The sequence below is a fragment of the Ovis canadensis genome, chromosome 9 (assembly GCF_042477335.2).
Source record: "Ovis canadensis isolate MfBH-ARS-UI-01 breed Bighorn chromosome 9, ARS-UI_OviCan_v2, whole genome shotgun sequence".
Lineage (NCBI taxonomy): Eukaryota > Metazoa > Chordata > Mammalia > Artiodactyla > Bovidae > Ovis > Ovis canadensis.
Window position 1 is genome coordinate 31,468,843 of NC_091253.1, and position 19,433 is coordinate 31,488,275.

The 19,433-nt window shown below is 50.1% G+C and overlaps 1 protein-coding gene across 1 annotated transcript in view; it reads right to left on the bottom strand.

Annotated features, from left to right (window-relative positions):
* TG (thyroglobulin) overlaps positions 1–19,433 on the bottom strand; it is a 231,795-nt gene that overhangs the window by 24,120 nt on the left and 188,242 nt on the right. Inside the window, exons 42-43 of the mRNA XM_069599831.1 lie at positions 12,019–12,183; positions 10,388–10,555 (exon numbers count right to left, since the gene is read on the bottom strand). Coding sequence (XP_069455932.1) covers positions 10,388–10,555; positions 12,019–12,183 — 333 coding nt within the window. The remainder of the gene's footprint in view (positions 1–10,387; positions 10,556–12,018; positions 12,184–19,433) is intronic.

Consider the following 19,433-nt stretch of genomic DNA (forward strand, 5'->3'; position numbering starts at 1 on the left):
GAGACTGCAGAGGGGTCCAGAGTCACCTTGCATGCTGGTGGCCTAGGGAACTGAATATGGGGTTCAGACCTGGCTCTGTGTGCGGCCTCAGAAGATTCATTGCCCTTCAGTGTCCCCAGCTCCACAAAGCCCCAGCCGTGAGCCTAGAAGCCCCTGGTTCTCCCCTCCTTGAAGTTATGCAAAATGGTTGTGACGTTGTAAGCTGGAGGAGAGGGAGACCTGGAGCGGCATCTCCAAAGGCAAGCAGGTGCACGCTGCAAGAAGGAGTGAATGGACAAACGTCCCCAGAATTCTCTAGAGCTCCAGGGTACCTGGAGACACAAATCTTCCTTCATTTAATGGGCATACATTAGAGACCTACTGTGGCCAGCAGCTGAGGGGTTTGAAATGAACAGGACACAGACCTTCCCACAGAACAGCCTGGTAAAGTCGAAGAGGTAACTAACTTGTCAATGAATGAAGTGTTTGTGGAAATTGTCAAGGGTTGGTGTCCAGCGAAGATGGGAATGAAGCAGAAAGAGGGTGAGTTTGGGAAGCACACGATCACTTTCTTACTCCCTCCTCAGCCTACCCTCATCACTCAGGCCTTCCCCTCACCCCCCTGAGACAGCCCTTATCAAGGGCCCCCGGGACTTACATCTTGTCAGGTCCAGGGGTCAGATCTCTGCCCTCATCTCACACCACTTCCAATGACGTTCTACCCTTGACCTCAGCTTCCTTTCATAAACACGTTCTTTTCTTGGCTTTCTGTGATATCAAGATTTCTTGGTTTTCTTCCAGATCTGTATCTATGGCTCTGAACTCGCTCCTGAACTCCCAGCTCACCCACCCAACTGCCGATCCTACACATATCCGCAGTCTGGGCCTGTCTTGCCTCTACCGCGTCTTTAACCCTAACTTAAGGCACCAGCTTGCCCCCTGGACTTCGCAGTGGACCTCAGTCTGGTCTCTCAGTCCTTTGTTAGCTTTCCACAGTCGGTTTTCCATACAGCTGCCAGAATGCTCTTCAAATTCACTGATCAGGAGTATCACTTTCTAGCTTAGACTTTCTGATGATGGCCCCCTGCAAGTAGAATCAAGTCACTGTTCAGATGGCCTAACGGATCTGCTTTCCGCTCTTACTGCCCCCTCCATCACCCACTGGGTTTAACAGCAACTGGCCTTCTTGTTCCCCAAACCAGCCCTGCCCCGGGGTCTTTGCACCAGCTCCTCGACTGGCTCCACTCACGGCAGGCTCTTCTCACCACTCAGGACCAGAAGTCCCCTCCCCAACCTCCCTGCAAAGTGCTTTCCCCTACTGCTTCCTTTCCTCTCTTATTACTGTTACAGCTTTCTTCAGAGCACATTCCATGATCTGAAACCCCTATTTCCTTTGTTTACACACCATTGCCACTGTCCTTTCCCTGGAACATAAACTCTATGAGCCAGGAGCCTGATCTCTTTGGTGGGGGCTGGAGGCGGGGGGGCTTACAACGTTCCCCAGAGCCATGAGGTGAGCCCTCAGAGAGTTTGTGTTGACCCCTCCTGCCCTGACTACTGAGTGTGGAAGTGACCAGACCAAAGGCTGACTTCACCTTCCAGCAGGCCTCTTGCCAGGCCCCGTCATAATTGTAGGGGCCACGATAAAATGTTCCTTTCAATTTTTTTTTTTTCAAATCAGAAGAAAAAATAAATAATAATAATGAACATATACTAATGAATCCAGGGACTTCCCTGGCAGTCCGTGGGTTAAGACTTCCACCTTCCAATGCAGCGGGTACATGTTCATCCCTGGCTGGGGAGCTTGGATCCCACACAACCCAGGGCCAAAAATCCAAAAAAAATAAGACAGAATCAATATTGCAACAAATTCAATAAAGACTTAAAAAATGGTCTGCATCAGAAAATCTTAAAAAAAAAAAAAATGAATCCAGCCTGGCTTACATTCATCTTTTACTGGCACAGTCAGAAAATATTTTTACTGTTTTAGGGGAATGAGTCAAACCCGTTGATCCCTGGTTTTCTCTTCACAGAGCACAGGGGATACTGAGACTAGGGACACGGGTGAGTGATGATGCTGAGGGTCGGGTGGTTACAGCACCAGCATGGAGGGGTCTCGGTAAAGCTCCCATGGATGGGTGCTGTCACCTTTGCCTAGAAGTCCTTAAAGAATAGGACTAAAACTACCCTATGACCCAGTAATCCTACTACTGGGCATACATTGAGAAAACCATAATTCAGAAAGACACACATAACACAATATTAATAGCAGCACTATTGACAATAGCCAGGGCATGGAAGGAACCTAGACGTCCGTCGACAGATGAATGGATAAAAAGATTGTGGCATATATACACGATGGAATATTACTCAGCCGTAAAAAGGAGCAACGTTGAGCCAACTGAACTGAGGTGGATGAACTTAGAGCCTGCTATACAGAGTGAAGTAAGTCAGAAAGAGAAAAGCAAATACCATACAGTAACGCATACATATGGAATCTAAGAAAATGGCACTGATGAACCTGTCTGCAGGGCAGGAACAGAGATGCAGACGCAGAGATGCAGGTGTAGACACGTGGACACAGCGAGGAAACGAGAGGGTGGGGTGAACCGAGAGAGCAGCACGGTGGTGGTTTAGTCACTAAGTCATGTCCGACCCTTGCGAACCCATGGACTGTAGCCTGCCAGTCTCCCCCATCCGCGGGATTCTCCAGGCAAGACTACTGGATAGGGTTGCCGTTTCCGTCTCCAGAGTAGCATAGAAATATATGCACTACCATACGTAAAATATCCAGCTAGTGGGCAGTTGCTGCATAGCACAGGGAACTCAGCTCGGTGCTCTGTGATGACCTAGAGGGCTGGGAGGGAGGCTCGGGAGAGAGGGGATATACATATACATATACACACACACAAATAGCTGATTCATGTTGCTGTATGGCAGAAAGCAACACAACATTGTAAAGCAATTCTCCTCCAATTAAAAATCAATTTTAAAAGAAAAAAAAAAAAAAACAGACGTTCTCACTTCACTACAGGGTTGGTTGCCCTGTGCCCATTCAAAGACTAAAGAGATGCTAGCTCTCAGACTGGTTCAGCTGCCTGCATGGCATGACTAAAGCAAGGAATCCCAATCTGTTTTTTTGATTCTGGGTCCTGGCTTTCCAGAGGGCCCCAGGATGTCTAGGGTCTGCACCCTCGCATCTCTTCATCCCAAAGGGCTGGGGATTCAGCGCAGCAGTCCCCCTCTCTCTCCACAGGAAATCCATGTGCTCCCTGAGACTCTGGCACGCCCCTCTGCTGTAATCTGTCACCAAAGGCTTGGTTTTCCCAGGCTGGGGCTCATGCCAGCTCCTGGGGCTGCCAGGTGCCACTTTCCAACTTTCAGATGGGCTGCCCTCCCCCTCCCCACTCCCTGCAGGGCCTCCACCCCACCTGCTCCTGGATGAGGCCAACTCCTGGCCAAGCTCAGGGGCAACGCGGCGGGGGCCGATTGCGGCTTTTTTTCTCGCCTTCCTTGGAGATGCTCGTGCTTGGAGGGGAAGGCAGAGCATCGCCTCTTGGAACAAATCTGCTTTTGATCATGCAAATTAATGCCCGGTTAATGTAGGCAGACTGTCAATTTCACCAGTTAGAGAGAGAGAGAAAAGAGGGAAAAATCCCCACTACGGTGACTGATGAAGAATTTCAACGGAAAGCTGCTACTTCAGAAAATAAGATCGTTCTCTGTGAACAGAGCCATCCCAGGCATCTCAGGGAGCGCCGATGCACCACGGGTACGTGGTTAACTCTGCTGGTGTCATCAAGGCTCCTTGGGTGGGCCATAGGCGGCCTGGGTTGCTGGGGGCTGAGGGTCTTCACATGGACTCGCTGGAAGCCCTACCCACCCTCTTTGGGCTGAGGGAATTTACTGGGTCTCCGCTGCTGTGACAGATGGGTGAGTCCGGGGGCTCCTTTGGAGTGGGAGGGACGTCTATCTTCCTCTCTATCCCTGGGAAGCTGGATGGTGTGTGTTTGGGCTTGGGCTCTGGATGGTACTGATGCAAGGGTGGAATGAGAGGCAAGCATGTGTATGTATCTGGCACAATTTGGAAAACTGGCGCAGGTCAGGCGAGGTGATTCAGTGATCATCCGCTCTTTGTATTCCTGCCTCCTCAGGATAATTCTCTAGACTAGGGACAATAGCTTTGAAATTGATTGTCATCGCACAGTTAAAGAATCAAGGGAAAAGCTAATATTTATTGAGCACATGCTACTTATTGCCTGTATTTTTTTCTTTCAACATCTTCATGGGGATATGTACTGATAATCTCCCGATTTTGCAGATAGGGAAACTGAGGCTCAGGCTCTAGTGAGCTCAGATTCTCCTGATTACAATCCGTGGACACCCAGGACACTCTCGCGCTCTGTTGACAGACAGCTCGGGGGACGGGGTACTGGCCACCTCCGCCTTCACTGGGCCACTTCTGTTTTCGCTGCTACTGTGGGTCCAATGACCCCTTCTTCCCCAACTGCGCAGAGGTCCTGCAGTAGGTGTCTGTCCCTCCAAACAGTGTATCAAACTGTCTTTTAATGATTTACCTTTGCTCACTTTCTATTTTGTTCCTTGACTGTGAGCTCCTCGAGGGCAGGAATTTAATTTGTATTTATGTCCCAGACACCTAGCACAGTGTTGGGGGCAGAGTAAGTGACCTTGTTAAGGGTCGCATGACTAATTGAACAGGTCTCTGTGCTGGGAAAACATGCTTGAGACTCTGTTCCAGTGGATCTGTCCTGCTTCTCAGCACAGACAGGGTGGGAGAGGCGGGGCCGACACGGATGGAGGGAGGACTGGGGAGGAGGAACTGCTTGGATGAAGGTCCTTGGGGATATGCCACCCGGGGCTTCTCCCTGACTAACGGCAGCTGGACTCAAGTGCTACAGAGCCCTCCAGGGGACATGGAGAAACCCACAGCCCAACCCTGAATGCAGGTCACGAGCAGGCTGAGGCAAGGCAGCGTAACCTGGAGGGCAAGCGGGCGCAGGGTTGTTGGAAATAAAAGAGGAACTTCAACACCACATCCAGAGGGCAGCTGGTAGCGTGGCTCCCACTCGGGTGTCCACGCTGGTCCATGGCAGCTCTGTGTCGGGCAGGGTTCTGAGGACTCCTCTGGGCTATGACCTGTCTGTAGGGTGCAGACGGTGCTAGTACATTTCTACCCCCCCAGTTTCCTAGAGTTGAATACAGAAAGCAGCCCCAACTGGAGCCAGAGGACCTGCAGTGGAGGCTCGGCTTTGCAGATGACTAGTTAGGTGACCCGTCGTACGTGCATGATTGGTCGCTCAGTGGTGTCTGACTCTTTGAGACCTCATGGACTTTAGCTCACCAGGCTCCTCTGTCCATGGGATTCTCCAGGCAAGAACACTGGACTGGGTTGCCATTTTCCCCGCCAAGGGATCTTCCCGGCCCAGGGATTGAACCCAGGTCTTCTGCACTGCAGGTGGACCCTTTACCATCTGAGCCACCAGGGAAGCCCCTAGGTGACCTTAGGACAGTATCAACACTCTCAAAACATGTTTCTTCCTCAGTACAATGGTGTTAAATGTTGATTCATGAGTATGGACCTCATAGCGTTATGGCTGAGATAAAAGAAGAGTGCGGGAGGAATTGCAAAGCCCTTTGCATTGAGTGGCCCTGATTCTACCTGAGTTCCTGTCCGTGTGAGCACCCAGCACGTGGTCATTGGTGGACAGCAAGCTCATGAAGGGAAGGCTGGCTTTTCCCAGAAGGCTGGGATAGAAATAGAGTGCCTTTGGAGTTGGACAGTCTTGGATTTGAATTCTGACTTCTCTCTGAACTGGTTTCTCATTGAAAAATTAGTGATAATAATCCCTGATCAATAAGGTTGGTTGGGGATGAATTATTGGTTTTGGTCAACCCAATATTTCCTTGAGGACTCCTAAGTCAAATCCATAGTTTTATTCTTTTAAACTAATAAAGATTCATCGAGCACTTATTGTGTATCAGTCACTTTTATAGGCACCAGAAATAGAGTAGAAAGCAAAACAGATAAAGTCTCTGAGCTCAGGGTGACTTATATGTGCTCACATTCTAGTGGAGGAAGAAATATGATAGACAAATAGATGACATTCAGCGGTACAAGTGCTGAGGATGGAGAGCAGGATAAGGGAGAGAGAGAATGCTGGGGGTGTGGTGCCCTCTCCACCAGAGTGGTCCAGCAAGTTCTTTCTGAAGAAACAGGCCCTGAAGGAGGTGAGGCAGTGATTTACCTGGAGAAGAACACCCTAGCTGGTCTAGTGGTTAAGAACCCACCTTCAAGGGTTCGATCCCGGGTCAGGGACTTAAGGTCCCACATGCCAATGAGCCACACCTAGAGAAGCCTGCACCCGCAAAAAAGAACCAGCACAGCCAAAGAACATTCTAGAAGAGGGAATGGAAAGTGCCGAGATCCTGAGGTGGGAGTGTGCTCAGCAGATCTGAGGACCGCCACAGGGACCAGTTGGGCTGAAGCACAGTGAGCAAGAGCGGAGTGGCGGGAGATGAGATCAAAGACCGTATCAGACAGTGGTCGTGATGGACTGGGGCTTTTCCCCTGTGTGAGCTGAGGCCACTGGAGGACTCTGAGGAGTGAAGGGCTCTGACCTATCCTGTGAAGGGATTACTCCAGCCATGGTGGTTCTTATACCTCATAAGAGACAAAACCAGAAGCTGGACGATGGTTGGGGCCATTATAAAAATCCTGGAGAAAGATGGTGCCATGGGTCAGGGTGAAGGCAGAAGTGGTGGGGTCAGGGCTGGAAATGTTCTGAAGATAGAGCCACACAGACATGCTGCTGGAAAGCTGGGAGCAAGAAAGAGAGGTCTGGAGCCTGCGCGTGCAGAAGCAGGAGTTGTTGTTTATTACGATGGTGAAGACAGTGGAGGACAAGCTAGTTGGGGATGGGGGAGGGCGTCACTGGAATCAGCAGTTCTTTTGGCTGTGTTAAGAGTGAAAAGCGATGAGGCCTCTAAGTGAGGGTGCCAAGTAGACCCTGGGCTAAGCCAGTCTAGGGTTCAAGGGAAAAGCCCGAGTGGGAGATAGAGTCGGGCTGGAGGCACAGTCAGTCCAGGAGATGCAAGCATGTAGACGTGATGGCTCTGCAAGTGTGCATTTGGCTCCAAGCCTGACTGTTACCGCATCCTTCTTCCTCCCAATTTTCCAGTCAGCCCCTGGGTGAGCTCCCAGGGGAACACAGTCTCCCAAGCCCCTGCCAATGGCTGCACTAGTGCCTGTTCACAGGAGGACAAACACAGAAGGGAAGTAAGACGGGGACAGTCTAACCAGAACACAGGCGCTAAGGGAGCACTGGCTGGGGCCGGGTTTGGATGCAAGCAGAGACCAGAACAGAGCCGGGCACTACTCCACCCTGACATCCCGGCCAGTTCCCTGATCTGGAGCCTGGCCCCCTACCCGCCTCCTGATGTAGACAGACAGCTCTCATCAGCAGACACCATCCTTCTTTGCAAGTGGACCAAGGAAACAGCTCCTTGAAAGCCTCTAAGGGAAATTCAAGGAGAAGAATGGAAACACATTGCTGGGGAGGGTTCCCAGTCCTCTGGATCTGGGCTCCCTGCTATGGGGGCTCTGAGAGTCAGGGCAGAGCTGGCAAAATCCCAAGATGCTGCTGGGAGAGGAAAGACCAAGGCAGCTGCAGACCATCCTCTTACACTGGGCTGTCATCACCCCCAAAATATAAACCTGAGCTGCCCTACAGTCAACCCCAGCACCAGGTCCATCAACTGGGGATCAACGTGTCCACACTGCTATATTTAAAATGGACAACCAACAAGGACCCACTGTAGAGCATAGGGAACTCTGCTCAATGTCCCGTGGCAGCCAGGATGGGAGGGGAGTTTCAGGGAGAATGGATATGTATGTATATGTATGACTGAGTCCCTTCGCTGTCCACCTGAAACTCTCACAACATTGTTAATCTGTTATTCTCCAGTATAAAATAAAAAGCTTACAAATTAATAAATAAAAGTTCCCCTGCCCCAGTTCCAGTGGATGGACGGCTTCTCCAGCAGGAGTTGGGGGTGTCTGGGAATTTGCTGCCGGGGCCTGCTTCCCCCACCTGTCTAGGATGCTCCCTAGGCCCCCAGGGATGCAGTCCTTCCCCTCTCTCTAAGGCTGGAGATGGGCTAGGACGCATTGTCAGTGCATGGTCCAAAGACTTAGAGCTTTGAGGATAGAATATCTTCTGCACAAAGCTTCCCGTGTCCTCCCCTGCCGGGTCATGTGAAATGAGGAATTGCACAGAAGGGAATCCAGGGCCGACGTGCACGTCTTTCCAACCTGCCCGTGCTGTAGGGCACTGTCTCCCACATGGAGTATGCAGAGCATGCAGCAAGAAAGCACATTCATTTCTTCCTCATGCTTTAAAACGTTCTGGTTTTTTTTTGTGAATCTTTATAACAGTTAGTATAGGACTATGCATGTATATTATTCATACTTGAATGACTAAGCTCACTACTTTTTAACTGATGACGGACTTGATCAAAAGTAATCTGAAGAGCCACTGCTTTAAAGAAAAGCCCAGGGCTAGTGGTGGAGAGCGGCCTTGTTCCAGCATTTCCTCAGTGAAACCGTCAGTCTGGTTCATAACCAAGTTGCAGACCCTTGAAATAAAGGGCTGAGACATAGATGGGTGCTTGGCAGAAAAATGTAGAGATGGATCAGAGGCAAAATTCCTTCTCCACGGCTGTGAGTCAACCGATGGAAGCTGATAGTGACTAAGCTTTGCTGTATGCCACCTCCCAATACACACACACACAACACACACACACACACACACACAGCTCTCTGTTTATACACATCACATATACATGGTATTGTTGTTCAGTCACTAAGTCGTGTTCGACTGCAACCCCATGGACTGCAGCACGCTAGGCTCCATGGGGTTCTCCAGACAAGAATCCTAGAGTAGGTAGCCATGTCCTTCTCCAGGGGATCTTCTTGGACCAGGGATCGAACCCGTATCGCCTGCATTGGCAGGTGGATTCTTTACCACTGAGCCGCCAGAGGTGCCCATACATACCTGTACAGGCACACATATATGCATATATGTTATAGATAATGAGCACACATGTATGTTAGTAATGTTCATAATACTAAATTCATAGTATTATGAAAATTCTTTTCACACCGATGCACCTCCTGAGACAGTCCATGTTAATTGTTTGCTGTGTATTCTTTCATATAGAAATACATACAATTATACACACTTACATATTTACAGATATACACTATTCTTTTAAATATATGAATACTACCTTAATTTCACACTCCTCTGTGTTCTGACTTTTGTTTTCCATTCAACAACATACCACAGGCATCCTCAAGATGGGAGAGATGGACCTGGTTCATTCTTTTTACCATCTACATTATATATATCCAATAGTTCGCGTGTATCTTCATTCAGTTAACCATTTCCCTGTTCATGGATATTTGAGTTGCTTCCAATGTTTTACTATAACAATTAATGCTGTGATTAATACCTTTATATATTAATACATCTTATCTCAAAATGGTAGTTTGCATCTTTTTTTTCTTTTGCTCTAAGATAGATTCCCCTTTAGGAGGTAGATTACCCAAGGGAATAGAATAATCCAAAGGATGAGAGATCCCATTCGGTTGTGTTAATGATCCTTATTTGCTGTTATTAATTCCAATGATACTGCCTTATGGTCAATAGAGTCAAACTGAGCCAACACTGAGTGTCTGTCCTGTGTGTGTGTCATGAGCTGGGACCACCATCCCAGGGTGACAACCCAGAGGGCCATCAGGAGCAGCTGGACAGGGAGAGGGGGCTGGGCCAGGGGCCAGTGTGCCTGACCCCTTCCAGGGGTGGCCACATGCTAGTGAGGAGTGATGGCTTCTCTGCTCTGAGCAGGAAGCATACGCTCAGGCAGATAAACGACCCCACGAGTCCCTCACACTTTGCTGTGTCTCCAACAAGCCACCACAAGGCTCACATTTGGGCTTCCCTGCCAGGCTCCCTTCATCCACCCGCCTCTCCTTCTCCTAGGCTCTGTGGGATAAGCATCCTTCGTGGGTACAAGGGGTATGCACAGCCTGGAACCCTGAAGCTACAGAGCTCTTGAAGTCAGTCTTGCTGATGGTTTCCCACTGTGATTCATACATTCACAGATGTAATTTCTGGATGTGTCTGTGTTGCTCACAACACAGCAGGTGTCTTATTTCTGAACCCCACCTCCACTACCATCTCCTAAATTCCTTACAGAGCTTTTGTACATGTAGTTTTTCACTGACTGTCTTGAAAATAACAAGCAAGCAAATCCATGACTCTTCACCAAGGTCTTGCTTAGGTCTAGAGTCACTGGGCCACGCTCCGAGGCCCCTCCTGCCTACCTTCACAGCCTTGGCTCTGTTGATGAGTCCGTCGTCCTGAGAACTTCCGATGAGCAGATCCACCTTGACCCGTGGGGCCCTCTGCAGCGCTCGGGCTGGGGCCTCTCGAAGGTACTGGCCGTCGACCACTGGACCCCAGTAGTGGAAAGGACCACTCACAGCCAGCAGCTGCATCAGGTGCAAAGGGATGTCATGGTTTATATAGACTTCATCCTCAAAAACTGATACTGAAATAGCCAGTTGTATTGCTTCACTGGGGGCTTCCCAGGTGGCTCAGTGGTAAAGAATCCCACCTGCCAAAGCAGGAGATGCAGGAGATGAGGGTTCAATGCCTGAGCAGAGAAGATCCCCTGGAGAAGGAAATGGCAACCCACTCCGGTATTCTTGCCTGAAAAATCCCGTGGACAGAGGAGCCTGGCGGGCTAGAGTCCAGAGGGTCACAAAGAGTCAGACACAACTGAGCCACTGAGCACAACACAGTTGCTTCGCTTAATCAAGTCTTAACATAATGAGCACCAAAGCTGGGTATTCACCCAAAGCTTCCTGGGAAATAAGGGTAACGTGGCCAGAACAGCAAGCAGGCAGGACACCAGGCCACAATGCCAGGGTCAGGATGGCGAGTCTTACTCGGAGCAGTGACTAGTCCCTAGGGGAGCATCCCAGAACCTCCCACCAAGGTGTCAACAGATCCACTGGGAGGAAGGGTAAACCTGAGCCTGTAAGAGCTATTGATCGTGGTGGTGGCCAAAGGCAGGACATGACAGGGGAAATTCATCAGCTTTAGTCATGATCTGATTAGCCCATATTTGGAGGAGCTGAGGATAAGACCTGCTCCAGGTCCATGAGTCCAGGCCCGCTGCGGAAGGGATTAAAGCCTCAGCTCAGATGACTCTTGGCTAGAAAGTTATTCTTTCTAGAGTCCCCTTTGTCAATATCAGGGCCAGGCAGGGAGCCTGGGGGCTGTGAGCACCATCTTTATAAGTTGGAGAAGCAGCACACAGCTGCCATGTCTAAGGGGCATGGTGGCCTCAGTGCACTGCAGCCCTGCCCACAGTACTCAGCACATGTTATTGTGACCTGACCGGGGTGACACCACGATCCCAGCAAGACCCTTTACAGATGTCACTTCATCTTCTTCTCCTACTCTGTCAGAGTCCCATTATTAACCCCATGCTGCGTGCATGCTTGTGTCTGAGTCTTTGGGACCCCATGGACTGTAGCCCACCGAGTTCTGTCTATGGAATTCCCCAGGCAAGAATACTGGAGTGGGTTGCCATTTCCTCCTCCAGGGGAATCTTCCCAACCCAGGGATCAAACCCAGGTCTCCTGGGTCTCCTGCACTGGCAGGTGGATTCTTTACCACTGAGTCACCTGGGAAACCCTATTATCCCCATAGTACAGACAAAATCTGATGCACAGAGACCAGTCGATCCTCAGGACCCGAGTTTGGTCCATGACGTACTGCAGCCTAGGCATAGCTCGGGGAAGGGGTGAGGCAGTCAGGGAATATGCCTTCGGCCCCAGCTGGTCACCAGCCTACTGCGTGGCCTTGGGTGGGTCCTGTCTCCTTTCCGGCCTGGTTTCCATTTGTAAAAGATCCCTCCCTCCCCAACTCTCACATGAGTGCCTACCTTGGTCTGGGCATCATTGAGGATGCTGGCCGGCTCCTGGCGGAGGCAGGACACCATTTCTTGGATGGATGAGCTGGGGCAGCCAACCTCCTTTGCCAAAGCAGCTGCCTGTTGCTGAGCCCTCTCTGGCCTGATGACCGCAGCAGGGGAAAGCGCAGAGCCACCCTGGAAGAGAGAGCAGACTCAGAGCCTGAAGTCTAAATAATCTCCCACACCCTGCTCAGCCCAGAGACCCCAGGGCTGCATCAGGGCTCTGCGTCCTTCTTCCAAGTGTGGGAGTCCCAGAACCCTTCCTTCGAGTGCCCACAGGCATCTGGGAGGTCAGGGCTGATCAATATCACATCAACATGCTGTGTGGTCTTGAATGAGTCTCTCTGGGCCTCAGGTTTCTCACCTGCGAAGTGAGGGCAGTAGACAGAGTGATCTTCAGTCCTGACTATGAACTACGGTTGTACGTGTGTGTGTGTGTGTGTGTGTGTGTGAGTCATGCAGTCCAGTTCTTTGTGATCCCATGGACTGTAGCCCACCAGCTCCTCTGTTCATGAAATTCTCTAGGCAAGAACATTGGAATGGGTTGCCTTGCCCTTCTCCAGGGGATCTTCCCAACCCAGGGATGGAAGCTGGGTCTCCTGCACTGCAGGCAGATTCTCTACCATCTGAGTCACCAGGGAAGCCAGAACTAAGGTTGCATATTGAGACAAAGAGTTGATGGTGGTTGAACAGGGACAAAAATCAGAACTGTCCTCTGAGAAGAGGACTCCGCAAAAGGTGGGTACATACCACCAACGCCTCCTGAGGATTTCTTAAAGAGCAAGCTTTCCTGGCTCAGTTAACATAGAGTCAGACTTTAAAATAGAAGCCCACCTAGAAGGTGATGGAAACACAGTCGTCGTGCAAGTAAATTGTACTGGCAATCATTGTAAGTCTCCGTAAAACCTGTAGGTCTCTGGGAGCATTTTCTAAGAAGGCAGGTGGTGGTTGCTAGGTCCTGGGCAGGGGGTCTCTGAGCCTGGACAATTGGTGGGACTGGATCTTCCACCTGGGGTAGAAGAGTTTAGCTGAGCAGGGTAGGATCCTGGGGCCTGTCCTCTGTGGGTCAACCCCTCCCTCCACCTCAGACATAGGCTGGGGCCCACCACGGAATCCAAGACAGCCAGGGTGGGACTGCTGGCATCACTACCATTACTCACAATGCTGTCTCTAACAACAGTAACAGAACGGCCATTGACTGGGGACTTCAATTAACTTGAGTTAATCTTGTTTTACCTCATTGGGTCCTCACAATAGCTGTGTACCTTAGCAGCCGTTACTGTCTCCATTTGATAAACACGGAAATAAAGAAACAGGGAAATGAGCAACTTAGCCAACCACAAAAATCTTATCAGAGGCAGAAACAGCCTGCGGCTTCAGACAGTCAGGCTTCAGAGCGTACTGTGCTCAGAACCCCAGGAAGAAAGTAGAAGGGTCTAGATTGATTCCTGGATTAGGAAGATCCTCTGGAGAAGGGAATGGCTACCCACTCCAGTATTCTTGTCTGGAGAATTCTATGGACAGAGGAGCCTGGTGGGCTACAGTCCATGGGGTCACAGAGAGCTGGACATGACTGAGCACGCACCTACACAATTTACTTAAGTCTCACAATCATCCCACGAGGCAGGGGGAATTATCACCCGATTTTGTAGATGGGGGTGTTTAAGGCACAGAGGGCTCTGTGGGTCTGCAGTCAAAGACTTGCTCTGAGCTTCAGCATCTGTTAACCAGGGCAAGTCCTAACTCCAGGCTTAAGCAGTAATACAAGGAAAACACCAACCAACCCAAGGCCTGGAGGTCAGCAATGGTGGCAGTGAATAGGTTCACGATGTTGAACCCTCACCATCATGAGGAGTCGAGTCCCTGGGCCCTTGGGTTTGTTTCCAATGATGAAGACCACTGCATGGACTCGGTCTTAAGGGAAAACACACACACACCAACACACACTCAAGATATTCAAGATCAAAGCCCCATGTTCTAAATTACGCACTGAGCTGACAGAGTGCAGGAGGCCGAGGTGGGCTGGCTTGACCCACAGGCAGGCTGTGGGGAGACGTGGGTTTCAGGAGGGGGCCCTCTAATGTGTTCTACATTTTCTACAGATATAAAAGGCCAGAGTCCCTGATACGGTGAGGAAGTGGTTAACAGCGTGGGTTACACTAATATGGCAAGATGCCTCAGAGAACGCTTTCTCTGCGAGGACTTTGTCTTAATCGATCTTTCTGAAGGAAACCATGTTCTTCATGGAAAATCAGTGGTTAAACAAGCCAACGGCCGGCTCAGCCCTCACTATGAAGCACTTGGCTGAAGACAAAGAACTGGGGGTGGGAGGAGGGGGCGGTACAGAGTTGTGCAGAGAGAGGGGGCTTCGGGGGCAGAAGAACAGGTTCAAACCCCAATCCTGCTGCCTACTGATGAAGTGACCTTGGGCCAGTGAGTGGCCCCGGGGCCTCAGTTTCCTCATCTGTAAATGCAGACAATGAAGTGACCTCACAGGTCACTATGGGGATGCCCAGAGGAGGGGGCAGCATCCTCCCCACGGAAGGCAGAGAGGCCTCTGCTGCTCTGGGCACCATGGACCCGGGACCGGCAGTGGGGTCTCTCCAGCCCACCCCGTCACACCAGCCAGCCATCCGCAGCTCTGGGCCCAGACTTTATCTAAATCTGACCTAGCTATCGAGTGGCAATGAGTTTCCGCTTGTTTTCTTTTTTTTTTTTAACTTTAAAAATAGCACAGGGCAAAAACCACAAGTGCTGACCACTGCTTATTCGTTCTGGAGCCTCCAAACATGGGAAGGTATCTTGACCTCAGTCAGCCACAACGGTCGCTTTACACTCAGGACCTGCCCTCGGGCGAGCGTGGGCACAGACCACATGGTCAGACGGAGAGGCACCTCACGGAAGGGTCACACACACACACACTTACCTAAACACACCCTCACACAGAGATACAGACAGAAAGACACACAGAGACACACTCAGAGATACACAGCCACTCAGCCACACACACAGACAGCCTCTTAACTGGGACACCTCAGTGAACCCCTCACAGGCCTTCCCCGGAAAGCAACCAGGAGGGGTAGTTTCTGTGACAAACGTGCCGGCCTGGGAGGGCTTGGGGGCCTCTGGAAGATGAAAATTCTGATGGCACGGGTATTGGGACGGGTATTCCCTTACCACCAGAACCTAGCATAAAGCTTGGTGCACAGCAGGCCTTCGCTAAAGATTGGTGGGCAGAATGGAACTCAAGTGAATGGCTGGATGGTTGACTGGCCGCTGCGTGGGATGAACAGGAGAGGTCCTGTCTGAAGCAGGGATTCCAACAGAGGCTTGTGTGGGTGGAGGAGAGAGGGGTGAGCCATGAACCAGAACATCACTGCCACTGCTCTGCATCGGACCCTCTCCTGGGAACGGACCCAAACCCGAACTTGCCACCAGAACATCATAGACTGGCTGGGTTTATTGTCACTGTTTGCTCTCTAAGTCATGTCCAGCTCTTTTGTGATGCCACAGACTATAGCTCAGCAGGCTCCTCTGTTCATGGGATTTCCCAGGCAAGAATACTGGAAAGGGCTGCCATTTTCTTCCCAACCCAGGGATCAAACTCGCATCTCCTGCATTGCAGGCAGATTCTTTTTACCACTGAGCCACCTGTGAAGCCCCCTAGCTGGATTTGGGGACATCATTGAGGCAGACAGCTCAGAGATAACTCTGCAAGCTAAAGGAAGAGATAGACTTCAAAAAAAAAAAATCTTCTGTACATGCAAGTTAATATTAATATTGCTTTTAATCTTTTCTACACTGAAATCATCTTCTTTTCTTGATCCCTAAAAGCATGAGTTTCACTCTGATTTGTAACACTTTGATTTTGGCAAAATTTCAGTCAAAGGGATGATAATTAACACACCTTTCATCCGGAGACCCTAGTCTTCAGGGCATCGGAGCACACTGCTCGCTTCCCCTGCTTCTTCGGAATCAGCAATTCTTGGTTTTAGTTGGTGGGAGCCCAGGGAATTTGGATGAAGGAAAAAGGGGGTATCTTAACCTTTGTTGGAGAACTAAATGGCAACCCACTCCAGAATTCTTTCCTAGAGAATTTCATGGACAGAGGAGCCTGGCAGACGACAACCGAGGGGGTTGCAAAGAGTCAGGCACGACTTAGCGACTCACATACATAGCCCTTGTTAGTGTCCTTTGAATATCAGACAAAATGATGCCCTTGAAACATCTTAACACCAACTGCAGGGATGAATTATAGCCTAGGAGAGCTCGTGAAAGGCAAAGCTCTGTGAGTGCTGCTGCTTTTGTGGAGAAACGCGTGTGCACAAAACATGTCACCTCTCCAAGCCTCAGGGGCCTCCACTATAAAGCGCTGGCCTCATGGTCTTGCTGCCAGAGGTATCAAGTATGCTGCGTGGGGGGCTCAGCATGGGGCCGGTGCAGGGCAAGGGAACGGCCCACTGGCTCTCTCTCCTGCTATTCCTCCTAGTACTATGTATGGGTCTTCCCAGTAGGACATGCCAGCCTTTCACTGACTAATTCTGAATTGCCGTGCCCTTTAAAACTTTGAAAACAACTTCCAGTGTGGAAAAACTGAGGGAGCAATTTGTGAATCAGGGCCGATGGCAAGAATCAGAACCTGCAGGAAAAGCAAGCAGCCCAGTTCCTCTGACGAGCAAGGAACTGAGAGGAGGCCTGGCTTCCGGGCCCATCTGCTTCCTCCCTGCCACAGGACCCCTGCTGGGTGCTCCTCACCCTCTCTTCCCCTTCCAACTCTCCACCTTTAAAGTATACAACTTTCAGGGGAGGTGGAAGAGAAGGAACATTTTATAAAGTAACTTCTAAGAGCCAGGTCATTCCTGCACATTTTCTCATGTGATCCTAGCAACAGCCCTGTGTGGATTACCATTCTCACTTTACAGATGGAGAGATTGAGGCCCAGGTGGGCAAGTACTTTGTTCAAGGTCTTGGGACTGAAAGCAGCAGAACCAGGTTTATAAAGCTTGCACCGTCTCCACTACACCGTCCTACCTACAGGCAGAGACAAGAGCTCAGACCATCACACTCTTGGCTTTCCACTATACTCGGGAGTGGCCGATGGGTGGTGATTTGTAAACAAGATGTTTGCAAGGTGGTCAGGACAGAGAGAGGAAAGGCAGGGAGAGCCTGGCTTCACCCGCAGGAGGAGTGCCGAATGCGAAACAGTCTCACAGGCCGGCTTGTAAAGGCCCCTCCCTTGTCGTGACCTCATTAAGTCTGCGGCATGGAAAAGCCACCCCGAAACCAACCAGAACCCACCCTGGGTCACTGTGATGTGCATTTATAAGTGTCCCGCTTTTCGTTTTCTATAGAGTGTTTGCTCAGACCATCTCAACACTCCAACCCATCTGATGAAGTAGGAAGAACCAATATAATTTTAAAAGGAAATACATTACTTATTTAATCACTCTTTTTGTGCATTCCCTGCTGCTGCTGCTGCTGCTAAGTCGCGTCAGTCGTGTCCGACGCTGTGCGACCCCAGAGACGGAAGCCCACCAGGCTCCTCTGTCCCTGGGATTCTCCAGGCAAGAACACTGGAGTGGGTGTACATTCCCTACGTCATTCCAAAAAGAAATTGGGATATACTCAGCACAGAATGTCAACAAAGTTTAGTAAACTGTTTGTACAGATGAAGGCGGTTAAGAAGCCAGATTTTCTGGCCCCAAGATGCTGTGGTTTTCCCATGCTTCCCTGCTGCCTTGATGGAGGGCAGGTGTCCTGTGAAGTCCACAGGCATCCTGACTCGCTCATCTCCCCATCACCTATCACTCCACCAGGTTCTTTGGATAGTCCAACTGTAGTTCCCAGAGTCCCCTATTAATTCAAGATGAGGGACTGATGAGTGATTTTTTTTTTTGGACTTTTTATAGTTTTTATAGAATTTTATCACATTTAATTAGAACAAATTTTAACTACATTTAAAAGAGTAATTCCTTATGAAAATATAACCTGACTCTTGTTGAGAGGAAAGCAGGCATAGCCACTGATCTGTGGGCTAGTGGCAAGGTCAAAACCACGTAAGAACACTTGGCAGGGGGAAGAACAGGTAGGGCAGAAGGAAGACCACTGTGGACAGAGGGAGGTGACCCTGACCCACGGGTGTGGTCCCCAGAATGAGCCTTAGCATCATCACATCCCAGGTTTGCCAAAACAGCAATCCTCTTCACACCCAGATAAAGGCCAGCGTGCATTGCTCTACAGCCATCAGTGTCACCTCGGTCTCGTCGCTCTGTTGCTCAGTCGTGTCTGACTCCTTGAGACCCCTTGCAGTGCTCCTCTGTCCATGGGATTTTCTAGGCAGGAATACTCAATACCATTTCCTCCTCCAGAGGATCTTTCCAACCCAGGGATTGAACCCACGTCGCCTGCACAGCAGGTGGATTTTTTGACCACTGAACCAGCAGGGAAACCCAATCTGTCACCTCTGTTTAGTTAAAGGTAAAAGAGCAATTTTTGCAATTTCAAAGCAAAAATAGCACAGAAATCTACAGTAGAAAATAAAGATGAGCAAAACAATGGAAACTTAAATACAAGTTTCTGAGTCAAGGAGCAATTATTGTTAGCCTCTCAGCATGTCTCTTCTGTGTGTGTATGTTGGGGGGAGGTTCCTATTTATATACTTATATGTAGGGAATAAATTAGATCATACTGATTTTGAACTTGTCTTTTTCACCTCTCGGTCCATTGTGCGTATCCTTCTGTGATGGTATCTAACCATTTATGAGACTTTCTAACGTCAACAGCGCATTGGGTATTTAGGCTGTTAGGGAGAGAGTCATGGACAGGTTAGGAGCGCCTGCAGGTCACACTTGAACACAAACCACAGCTCTGATTGGCACTTTTTGATCTGGACTCTTCCTTCATCTGCAAGAAGGAGTAGAATGATGCCGATAGCTTCTCTAGAAGACCTCAGACAGGATAATTGACTTGCCCCAAATCATCTACTGTTACCGAGTTGGATTCAGGATGCTTTTCTTCAAAGCCATCACGTCACCTGGCCCTGCTAGGCCGAAGGGAGCAGGGGACCAGGCTACGGTCTACTCTCAACCTCCCTTCTCCTAATATCTCTGGCAAACACTCCTTCCCACGTGGCTCGGTTACAAATCGCTTCTGCTACCTGTGGATGTGCTGCGCGGAGGCCTTGCCCAGGCGTCCGCTGGGGGCGGCCTTCCGGTGGGAGGGTGCCTCCCAGGCACCTGGTCAGCCTTGGCTTTGCCCCTTTAGAACCACGCTCACTCTCCTGTCATACTTGTCCTCCATGCTCCTGGAAACTCGACGAAGCGCCTTTTTCCCCTCATCTGTCACGACCATTACAACCAATGGCCTCTGATCCCTTCTGCCTGGCA